At 42.0% G+C, this 12,621-nt stretch overlaps 1 protein-coding gene across 1 annotated transcript in view; it reads left to right on the forward strand.

Annotated features, from left to right (window-relative positions):
- The window catches only part of LOC143117467 (5-hydroxytryptamine receptor 3E-like), a 63,309-nt gene that overhangs the window by 22,138 nt on the left and 28,550 nt on the right, over positions 1-12,621 (forward strand). Inside the window, exons 5-6 of the mRNA XM_076279213.1 lie at positions 4,393-4,499; positions 4,836-5,005. Coding sequence (XP_076135328.1) covers positions 4,393-4,499; positions 4,836-5,005 — 277 coding nt within the window. The remainder of the gene's footprint in view (positions 1-4,392; positions 4,500-4,835; positions 5,006-12,621) is intronic.

Here is a 12,621-nt window from a genome sequence, read left to right on the forward strand (position 1 = left end):
TCTCTAAATATATCATAGAAGACCTGTAGTTTATCTTTTTTCCATTTTCACTCTGCTTTCCTACAAGCCTTTCTGAGCGAACAGGTAGTGGAATTTAGCCAAGGAGTAGTTGACCTATTGGATTTACACCGCTTTTGTTTCAAAGGAGCTACAGAATCAAGAGTGGCAAGGCAAGATGTATTAAAAAGAGTAAGTAGATCCTCAGTGTCGGTGCAGGTGGAAAGAGAATCTAAGACAGCAGGTGAAAGAGAGAGCATAAAAGTATTAGTGAACTGTGAGGCTGTGGTGGAATGAATAGCTCTGACAAGGGAGTAGGATGAGGGGGGTGGAGGGGGGGGACAAAACAGTGAAGATTCAAATAAAATCATAAAATGGTCAGACACACCAGTATCAACTATTTTAACATTGGAAGCTGAGAAACCAGAGGACAACACTAGGTCTAGTGTGTGACCCTTCTGATGTGTTGGGGCCATAACTGACTGCACAAGGTTAAAAGAGTCCACAAGGCCTAAAAACTCATTGACCAAAGGTTTAGATGGGCAGCATATGTGGATGTTAAAGTCCCCCAAGATTAATAACTTATCAGCACGAGAGGCCATAAAAGATAGAAGTTCAGCAAATTCTTGAATGAAATTACAATTAATTTTGGGTGGACGGTAGACTAAGGCACAAAGTACAGATGCATTGATCTTCTGTCAAGAGAACGGCATACAACACGTGAAGACAACACCTAGATGGGCACAAGCGAATGGAGAAGTCGAGAGGCAAAACGCCTCGATCATGAAACGGATCCGCATCGCGCAGGCGGAGGGACTGGACTGGCAGAAGGAGCTGCGGAAATATGTTACCATTTACAGATCCATTGACCACTCCACCACGGGCAGGAGCCCCGCCGAACTCTTGTTCAATCAAAAGCTCAGAGGAAAGCTGCCAGACATCAGTACACCAAGGAGTGACCTCGAGGCCCGGGACACTGATGCTGAACGCAAGGGCAAGTCCAAAGTGTACGCTGACGAGCGGCGTGGAGCCAAAGCGTCCCCAGTGCAGGTGGGAGACGAGGTGCTTTTGAAACAGGACAAGACAGATAAGTTCACAACAACATTTAACCAGACACCTCACACGGTAATCAGTAAGAACGGTAACAATGTGGTAGTCGAGTCACCCACCGGGGCTCAGTACTCCAGAAACACCACACATGTCAAAGTGTACACACCAGCCGAGCAGACACCACCACCTGGTGAAAGTGGAACACAGACAGTGACTGACACAGAACACACACGTTGATCATGCTGTGAGGTCTACACCAGAGATGCTCGCCCAGGGGTCATCCCCATGTCGACCTCCTACAATACAGACAGAGCGACCTCGCAGAGAAGTGAAAATGCCCCAGATTCACAAGCTTTGTTATGAAGTGAATATGTTATAGCAGCGGTTCCCAAACTTTTCCCCCCGCGTACCACCGGCTACATTCCGACTCGGCTCGCGTACCCCCACCATCCGACACATAAACACATAAAAACGTAACGCACCCCCCCCCCCCTGACGATATTTGTCCGTTTCCCGGTTTTAGGTGCGTGCATTTGGTCAGTTAAAAAGTTATGATTATGAAAAGTAGCCTGCATAGTAGCCTAAATACATCCACATACCATATCTTATAATAGGCCTACAACAACGCCTGACAAGGATTCGTTTGGACAACATTAGGCTATACAGCCTAGAAAGGCTAAACTTAGGCTACCTTTAGTTTGTTAAATGTAAAGCCTAGCTTAATGTTACCTTTCTTGCCCATCTGAAATAACTCTTAGCTTTGCTCCTTCCCTCCTTTCTGTTTTTGTTGTTTTCAAAAACCTGTTATATCCGCAAAACTTTCCCCCCACGGACCATCCAACGCATTCAAAAGTAACGCATTCTATTAGCTATTCCAGGCGTCATGTTTAATATAAGCTGCCCTTTTTTTGATGAACACATACAGAGTTTATAAATGATATCCTTTAATGTCATGTTTCCATATCATTATGACCTGATTCGAAATTATGTATTTATTCATGAATTAATTACAAAAGATTTAATTACACCTGTCCGCCATAGCCCTTTTCATCTCGCGTACCCCCTCGAAGCAGCTCGCGTACCACCGGGGGTACGCGTACCACAGTTTGGGAATCCCTGTGTTATAGGAATGCATATGTTCATGTGTTTGTTCAATGGAAATGTATGCACAGTGCTAGAGGGCATAAATGTTTATTTGAAAAGAAACACGGTTTATTTCGACAGATAATGTGTTGATGATGATTTGACAGAAAATGTTGATGATTTGATTCATTATGGTTATTGTTCAAGTAGGCCGACTGATGATTTATGTAAAGGGGTACATTAGAGTTCTAATCCAAGTAAAGGGGGGATGTCATATACTGATGACGTCAGTAGCCACATTGTAACGTAGGTGGATGACTGGGACACCATGCAGTAAAGTTCAGTAAAACGGAGCTCTCAGGGTGTGCGGGATTTCATTCATTTTTCTCTTGCAAAACATGCAGTTAGAAGTGTAACACGTAGCACAAAGGATTATATATTATATATATTATACTATTTTGAGGAGATTTGGACATTGATGAGGGGCTGAATGAAGTCACGTCTGTAACAAAGCGTGATAACTTAAAAAACATAGCTGCACAAACATTATTTTTAACGGCACAAACCAGCACAAATGATTGAAACCATTTTGGGAAGATTTGGACATTGATCATGGGGGCCTGGGTGACATCACGTGTGTAACAAATAAATGGGAGACATGCAATGACTGTTGAATATGGGACTGTGGGAGACATGCAGTGACTGTGAGATGTGACTGTGAGAGATGTGATATGACTGTGTGAGATGTGATGTGACTGTGGGAGATGTGACTGTGAGAGATGTGATGTGACTGTGGGAGATGTGATATGACTGTGAGAGATGTTACTGTGGGAGATGTGATGTGACTGTGAGAGATGTGATGTGACTGTGGGAGATGTGACTGTGAGAGATGTGATATGACTGTGGGAGATGTGAAATGACTGTGAGAGATGTTACTGTGGGAGATGTGATGTGACTGTGAGAGATGTGATGTGACTGTGGGCAGGCTTGGAATTTCAACATTCTGGGGGCAAGGCCACTTGGCCTTCAGTTGGGCATATTTGGTGGAGGGCACAAAGGCCACATGTCAGGGCACTAAGGCCAACGTTAACTATACAGTAGTAGGCTATAAAAATGATCAAAGTTGTATTTAGCCTATTCACTGCAGTAGACCTGCATCACTGTATGAAACATTACAAAAACATGAAACATGACTCATTACATATAACTGTAAATCATCTGATCATCTAATATTTGCAGATATTTAGGCTATATTTAACATTTATTTGATATTTGGCCTGTTATGAAATCATGTATTGAACAATTTAAGCACAGCTCAGCTTTAAGAAAGACAAATAGCCTAGATGCATTAAGGCTACTTTCACAAACTCTTAGTCAGCTGTCCTCTGATTTACCGATATCTAGGCGACATTTGTAATATTTATTTTGTATTTGGCCCGTTATAAAATAATGTGGAACAAACAAACACAGTGTAAAACTTAAAGCCCAAATTTGGAGACATCCATGTATGTTGAAATTTACTGCAAATTAAAAACGGGATTACTCTGGAACGGCTAACTGTACAGGGGACTGCTTTACACCCTTGTGTTCGGTAAGGTCTGCTGTTTATTCTGATATATGGTTTGTCATGTGTTAAACGAGGGGTTCGTGAAGTATTCCGCCGAGATGAATGGGTAGGGAGATGGACGCAAAACCTTCAGTAGAATTTATGATTAAATTGAATGATATTATTTACTTTTCTCGCGAACCGTTCAGCACAGCAATTAGCGGCTGACATCGTTTAAAAGCTGAGAAAAAGCTCTTTACTTGTGATGTCTGTGTGATGAGTAGGCTACTTAGTTCAACTGAGAAGAATGGGTGAATTTGGACGCACTTTCTTTCTTGCGCTAACTTTCTCCACTGCGTAATTTGCGCTGTGAATGCTAAGATTGTTTTGACAGGCCATAGGCTAAATATATATCGCTAGTAGGACGCAAAGCAGAATATTGAAAGAAGGCGGCACCAAGGCCACCGTGGCCTGTAAACCTCTGATTTTCAAAGGGGCGTCACGGCCAACGCAAGGGGCTACGACGGCCATGGCCGTCGTGAAATTCCTACCCTGACTGTGGGAGATGTGACTGTGAGAGATGTGATATGACTGTGAGAGATGTGATGTGACTGTGGGAGATGTGACTGTGAGAGATGTGATATGACTGTGGGAGATGTGAAATGACTGTGAGAGATTTTACTGTGGGAGATGTGATGTGACTGTACGCTGTGCAGACGTGGAGGATTGAGTTTCTGAGTTGGGACCCAGTGGAGTGCGGCACCACTGTCATCACTGTGCCCCGAACAACGTTGTGGAGGCCAGATGTGGTGATCAATGAATTGTAAGTACTGAAGGCCAGATGTGGTGATTAATGAATTGTAAGTACTGAAGGCACAGTTGCATATAAATTACTGTACTACTTTTATTCAAATGGTTCTATACAATAATCAACAAACTCACATTGATTATGTGTGATATAGTCAACCAGCTAACTCTAATGTTAAGCTTTACCCCATAATGTGTTGATCCTTGAAGATATCATACATTGATGCATTAACAGTAAATATGTAAATGGGAAATTAATTGAATTTTTAGCTGAAGCTAAAATGGATGGAGTTTAGACCTCCAAAAAACCCAAGCAGTGTGGCTCTCCTCTGCCTGTGTGATTCCTGTGTAGTGTGGATGAGAACAAGGCCCCTGCTACGTATTACGTCCGAGTGAACTACACAGGCTACGTGACGGATGAATTGCCAGTAGGAGTAAAGAGCTCCTGCAATCTGAACACCTACACCTTCCCCTTTGACGTACAGAGGTGCACATACTCTTTCAACAGCTACATGTACAATGGTGAGTGAACTAGCTCATCACACACCTGACATGGGGGGGGGGGGGGGGGGAATTTCACTCTCGCCTGTCCTCAAAACTTGAGAGCCCTGCCAGTGGTTCTGAAACTTTTTCATTCTCAACTTTGGAGGTGGAGAATTTTTCAAGCCCCACCTGACCTCATCAACCCGGCAAAATGGTAACATTAAAATACATTTTGCATTTTGGTTCCACATTACATTTCCTGTTTTGGTTCACTGGATCAGATATTATCTTAATTCATATGTCGGTCTGTTTATGACCCTTAAGTTTGTGTGGCTACTTTGTTTTGAATATATGATCATATGATTAGAAAAAAAACTTTTGATGAAAACTAGCCACTGTTTAGCTTGGGATTTCTCAGGAACAGAGGCGTGTAGAAAATACACGGTTTGCACCCACTGAGAGCTTAACGTCTCACCTTTCAAACGAGCCATTGTATGTGTTCATAGCTATAACACAGAGTATGCTGTAGCTGTACAAAAATCATCAACAATGGTCTAGATTGCTGGCACTCTAGGACAAAGCTTCCAAAAAACAGCTTGGCATTCAATGAGTTAATAGTTACAGGCTCACAGAGTAGCCACTACTGCTTGTCTGGAGGCATAGGGTGAACTGAGCAGTGTTGCCAACTTAGCGACTTTGTCGCCATATTTAGCGAGATTTCAGACCCCCCAAGCGACTTTTTTTGTAAAAAGCGACTAGCGACAAATCTAGCTACTTTTTCTGGCGTTCTTGGAGACTTTTTGAGACTCTGATGTGATGGCATGTAACGTCCCTTTTTACTCTTCTGAGTGAGCAGTGAGTTCGGCTGTGCTGTGTAGCAGGCTAAGAGTCTCATGCCTGTTTCGTTTGTGAATTAGCATCGAGTTCGCCCAAAGCGTTGCCCCATGATTATAAAAGTAATGACTGGCCTACAGTATGTAGTATCAGCCTATGTTATCCACAGAAGTAGATGTTCTATAGATGTAACAGCTCAGACAACGTTATTGGAAGATGCAGCAACTTCGGGTGGGTGAGATTACAACCAGAGTCAACGAGACGAGAGCAATGAAATGATGACAGGGAAACGCTTTCCAGCACCGTTCAACAAAGGAAAGTAGGCTACAACTTCATTCACAAGCAGATATAGTTCAAAATCGAGCATACAAGTTAGAAAAACCTAAAGCATTCGTTTAGGCTATGTATGCCATATATATGCCATATGTATTCCATTGTCGTAAGGTTAAATTGTGTGTAGCCTATGGTGAAGTTATAATCAGACTTCAAGCTGTGCAAAGCAAATGCAGCAGTTGGGAATAGGTTGGAAATGACTGATTTCAGCCACTTACTGCTCATTCTGGTGTATACTATGACAAGATACAGAAGTGTAAAGTGTATCAATTACCCTAATATACAAGTATATTAAATTAAATATAATTAAATTAGGCTCTTAAAGTTGCCTAGGAGAAAAGCAAACAGGTGTAAAGGGGAATTAAAGGGCCATCACCGTTTTTTTTTTTTTTGGGGGGGGTAGAGATGCGCGGTTCGCGGTTACAGCCGCGGTTAAACCGCGGATCGGGCGGATGACGTGAAGAAATATAATATTTTAATTAAATTCGGGCGGGTGGCGGTTGAACCAATCAAATGAAAAAAATATAGCCTATACATTGTTAAATTGTGTTACCTACATCCGAAAAAAAACGAGCACACTTTGAAATAGTCAAATTTTCATCAGGCAGTTTGGCCTAGTTGCTTCCATAGACATAATATACTATAGACGCTGCATCGACCGCTACTCCCTACTAGCGCTGACGAGACGTGAAGCCGCCATCTTGGACCGGTCATCCACTCCACTCAGTGTAATCTGTTTGGCCGGTGCGATGAGCTGTCAGCGCACTTAATTAATCATACCTCACTGAATACCGAACAGATTTTCACGCATTTTTTTTTGCTGCAAAGGTCATAGATGTAGCTATGATACAGGCCACATTGTTCGAAAATACAAAATACAACCAATAGTACGGTAATGTTAAATCTTACTTGTGAAAAGTAAATCCCCCGAGTATGGTCCACCGATTTGAGCAGGAACATGCTGCACAGTGCTGTCATCTTGTGTTTTCTGCTGCAACGCAACGAGGAGTATGACCGGTCCAAGATGGTGGCCGCATTTCTTGTTTCCAGCAGCCAATGCGGCGTCTATGTATATTATGTCTATGGTTGCTTCTATGCATGCTGCTTTGTTTATCTATCAGAGATGGTGTTGCGAAATTGGTGTATTCCGATGTTTCACTGTGCAACCCCTCACGCACGCACACACACACACACTAAAGGTAACAAAGTTTAAATTAAGTAGCCTATCGTAGCCTACCAGCATGTTTTTCTCTCCAGTGTGCAATAAGAAAGTAGAATAGGCTACAGTGCAAGTTGACCGATGATTCATCTCCCATGTCGCGTCTCGTTGCAGAGCCTTGGTAGGCCACTAAGCAAATCTGCAACCTATGAGCCCAGCTGCCAGTATTGGAGGAGGCCTAAACATCTCGTAGATGAGACTGACTGGGTTATTTTGTTTCGATATTATATATAAAACACATAGTCATTTTAGCCTACCATTCAGGGAATAGGCATTTAAAAGGGAGGGAGACAGATTATGGTGTGATATGACTCAGAACTGACATCGGGCAATGGCAGTGCGAGATGTTCAGAACGTAAGAGCTAAAACTTCTACAAGCTCAGTAACATCCACAGCGGAAAAAAGAAGGTAAGAAAAATAGTCGGAAAACGTAGATGTGTAAGGCAAGCAAGCAAGTTGTTACTAAAAATGTAAACATGCACGTTGCACTGCTGTGCGGTGGGTTACAGTGCGTAAAGTAGCCTATAATGTGAATGACTTGCTATTTTATTAAGGATTTCTTTCTTTTTGCAAAAAATAAAGTACAATAGGCATTAATTAGTAGGCTAAATAGCAGCATGTTGAAATGATGTGCTAAATTGCGTTTTTTATTACAATGATACAATTGTAGGCTACAGGCTGCGTTTTATTTGGAGACTTTTGCGAGACAGAGACTGAGTTTGCTGCTGATATTCTGGGGATAGGCTACAACATAGCCAATGTAGGACTTTAGCCTTTTAATATATTTGCTGCATTGGATCAGTCTTTCTAGAACAGGCAAGAGCTTTCTAGCCTCACGTCAGCAGCACCGCATCACCCATATACATTAAAACAACCAGCGGATGGCGGGCGGGTGCGGATTTGAAAATTGGTCAAAAAACGTTGGTGCGGATGGATGCTATGCGGTTACGGTTGAAATAATAGCCCATCCGCGCATCTCTAGGGGGGGGGGGGTCACGACCTGGTGACGTAATAGATATGCAAATTAGTGCATGACGTCATCTAGCGACATTTAGCGACTTTTGGAGCTGGCTTTAGCTACTTTCCATTTGAAATAGTTGGCAACACTGGAACTGAGGTCAGTGTAGGCTAAATATCCCGTGAATCACACTTGAACATTGCAAGCGGCCATGTTATATAGATGTGACATTTCTGATAAATCAGGCTTCCAGTCCTTCGTGGTTCTTTGGTAAAGTTTGCTTGGAACCAACGTGTTGTCTATCCTAAGTTGTTTGTCACTCAAATTTGTTTCAGTAGCCAATGTGCCTTTATTCTGTGATAGACAGGTGATATTTTTGAGATATGTGCTTCCTAGAGGCATTTTTTAGTAAAAGTTGGGAACAGGACTTTTTAACATAATTAAGGTGTGCTGAATCCAACTAGCCCTGTTCCCAAGCTGAATTTTGAGTTTATGACCATCTAATTAGCATAAACAAAATGGTTGCCAAAATGTCGCTTTTGGGCACTTTCATTGGGCGGATGTCATTATACCATGTAAATTAATTCATATTGTTTACAGAAATCTCCCTTGGCCAATAGATCAAGGATACAGGCTGTGAAAAAAAAAGAAAAAAAATCTAGTATTATGCCTATGTTAATTACCTGAAAAAACCTTTGAAAAATGTAATTGTTAAAATGTTATAACTGAGCAGGCACACAGTATTTGACGAATAAGACTTATGTTTTTTGAGGGTCAAGAAAGATGTGTAGTGATGAAATGTAAAGTTTAAAATTGTGGCCTGGTTAGGTCTTGGGCTTGAAACCAAAGGGTTGCCGGTTTGATCCCCGACCAGTAGGAAATATGTGGGTGGTGGAAAGGTTGAGCACTAGTCTCCCATGCCCACATCCACGGCTGAAGTGCCCTTGAGCAAGGCACCTAACCCCTCACTGCTCCCCGGGCATCACTGTAGCAAGGCAGCTCACTGCTCCAGGTTAATGTGTGCTTCAATGTGTGACCTGTGTGTTCACTAATTCACAGATGGGATACATGCAGAGACAAATTCCTTGTATACCCAAGTATACTTGGCCATAAAACCTGATTTACATTACATTTTACATAATTGAAGCGAATTAGGTTGGTAATGTATGTAGTCTCGGATTAAGTTACACAGGCCTTTACCCATGATTTATGTATTACTTCATTCATTAATATCTAATTAATCACCAGGAATTTACTGAGTCCATAGTTTGCCATTTGTGACCTCATACATGAACACATTACTAAAGTATTAGGTATGATGGGCACATCATTATGGATTATGATGTATTAACCATGATCATGACTATCACATCACTGCTCAAATTCTCATAACTTTGGAGTTCTCTAAACACATGTCATTATTCACTACTTTAATTGAGGGGCCACAGACATGATGAATGCATGAGCAATTATCCTAAAATTCATGTAATCATGATGATCATGCTTAAGAAATCATAAATCACAATGATATACCCATCACACCTAATGCTTTAGTTGATGTGTTGTTCATACGTGAGGTCATCATGAATGAGAGTATATGAATTCATGTCAATTCCTGATGATTAATAGGATATAAAGGATAAAGGAAGTAATGCATAAATCATGAATTAATTCATGCATGAATTCATGATAATTCATGTACCTTTACCATAAAGTGTTACCCATATTTCTTCATAACCTTTGTGTTAGTAAAATGATTGAATGTCCTTTGAATTAATAGCTAGATTAATAACTTCATAACTAGTTCAAGTTCAAGTTACTTTATTTGTACCCAGAGGTAGATTTTGTTTGCAGTATAGAGTGCTTCAAGAGAATTTGCCAGAACAGGAGCACAGAGGATGCCATCTTTACGGCAATTCACTCTGCCCTGTCCCTCCTTGACAATAGCAACACCTATGTGAGAATGCTGTTCATTGACTTCAGTTCAGCATTCAACACCATTATCCCCTCCAAACTGATCACCAAACTCAGTGAACTGGACATCAATACCTCCCTCAAACTAGATTCTGGACTTCCTAACCAACAGACCGCAGTCTGTTAGATTAGATAACCGCACCCACTCAACCCTCACCCTGAACACCGGCATGTGCTGAGCCCTCCTTTACTCCCTCTTCACCTACAACTGCATACTATGGCTCTAACACCATTGTCAAGTTTGCAGACAACACTACGGTGATTGCTCTCATTAGCAACAATAATGAGACAGCCTGCAGGGAGGAGGTCCAGCACCTAACATCGTGGAGCACCGACAACAACCTGGCTCTCAACACCAAGAGGACCAAAGACCTCATTGTGGACTTCAGGAAGTCAAAAGCTAGCACACAAAGCCCCATCCTCATCAACAGGACTGAGGTGGAGCATGTCACCAGTTCATGTTTCTGGGTGTCCACATCTCTGTGGACCTCTCTTAGACCCTCAATACCTCTACCTTGATCAAGACGGCTCACCAGCATCTCTTCTTCCTGAGGAAATTAAAGAACACAACCTCTCTCCTCAGATCCTGGTGAACTTCTAAACCTCTACCGCTGCACCATTGAGAGCATCCTCACCAACTGTGTCACAGTATGGTGGCAACTGCTCTGCCTCCGACTGGAAAGGACGGCAGAGGATGGTGAAAACTGCTCAACGCATCACTGGTTCCTCACACCCCTCCATCAACGCCCCCAACCCCCCCCCCCCCCCCCCGGTGCCTCCTTACCTGTTGAGGTGTCCATGTCGGCAACCTTCACAGGTACAACAAAGAGGGAAACATTTTGCCCCTATCCCACCCATAGTATTCTATTTATATTTATAAATGTACACACTTTATTACACTTAAACATAGCGATATTCTACTGATATTTATACTGTTCATACTGCACATACACTTATATATTTTCAGTACTCTGCACAATGACAATGAAGTTGAATCTAAGATAATCTAATCAAATGAAACATGTGACTGCTGGCCATCTTTCCCATTTGGAATCAAGGATATGATGCTAGCTTGTTAGTTAACGGTTGTTCGTGATTAGTTCAAAGGAACTCCAATGATTTTAAACTCCAAACATGTGTCTCCCCACCACGAAGAAGATGTTTACCAATGAAGCAATGATATAATGATGCCTGTCCGAAGAAAGTGCCCAAAATCGCCATTTTGTTTATGCTAATTAGATGGTCAAAAACTCAAAATTCTGCTTGGGAACAGGGCTAGTTGGATTCAGCACATGTTAATTATGATAAAAAGTCCTGTTCCCAACTTTTACTAAGAAATGCCTGTAGACCCATATACAAGGACTTTTTCTTGAAATAGCACTTGTCTATGATTTGCATGGGTCCCAGCTTGTAACTTCTAACACGTTACATCCCTTGCCACTTTGTTTGTTTTAGCAAGCAACTAGCTTTCCCTCATTGCAGATGGCTAAAGGTTGGCCTACACATGACGTTGGTACTAGGCTACAAACTGCTGCCGTTTGCCAAGGGTAATTATATAGCTAAAATTACCTAGCCTACTGTTTGATTTTAGTAAGCTACTGACTAGCCTACTCCTGCTAGTCAGTGTGTGTGTCACCGTGGGCAGGCTATTTCCTGCTGCATGACTTCAATAATAACTTTAAAGTCTCAATTGACCTTTCGCCTCAGAACGCGTACTGTCCAATCCTACGTTAGCAACGGTCCCCATCCAAGGGAGGTCTGTCAAACATTGGGCTTTTTTCGGTCATGCCTAAACGCTGCGCATATGGTACCTGCCACTCGGATACGAGATATCCAGAAAGATTGGAGGGTGGTGTCTGTTTTTTCCCCTTCCCCAAACCCCAACATGAGAGAGGCCTTCAGTGGATTAAACTATGTGGGAGACCGCATAGTCAGCTCAACCCAACGAAAATAAATAAAAATACCTACGTCTGCTTCAAGGTAAGTTGTTGATAGTACGAGCTAACTTGTCATCTCACTGTTTAGTTCATATAGTTCGACTAGATTTTATTATACATCGTTAAAAAGGTAATGTAGTTAGTATGTAATAACATTATAGGCTAGCGTATGAAACCAGTGTTATGCTAGTGTGTGCCCAATGAACTAGCTGTTAACGTAGCAGCTGTAACTGTAGCTAACTGCAGCAGACCAACAGTTAGCTATCTATCTATTCTGGTCTTGTCAAAACAATTAATTGATTGCACCATTTAACTTTTGCAAAGACAGCCTAGGATGTATCATTCTAAATATGGCGAAACCATATACACCGTGTGCACAATTATTAGGCAAGTGAGTATT

The sequence above is a fragment of the Alosa pseudoharengus genome, unplaced genomic scaffold (assembly GCF_046254945.1).
Source record: "Alosa pseudoharengus isolate Yale_2024_CS ecotype anadromous, Long Island Sound unplaced genomic scaffold, YU_APseudo_1.1 YU_APseudo_1.1_scf_11, whole genome shotgun sequence".
Lineage (NCBI taxonomy): Eukaryota > Metazoa > Chordata > Actinopteri > Clupeiformes > Clupeidae > Alosa > Alosa pseudoharengus.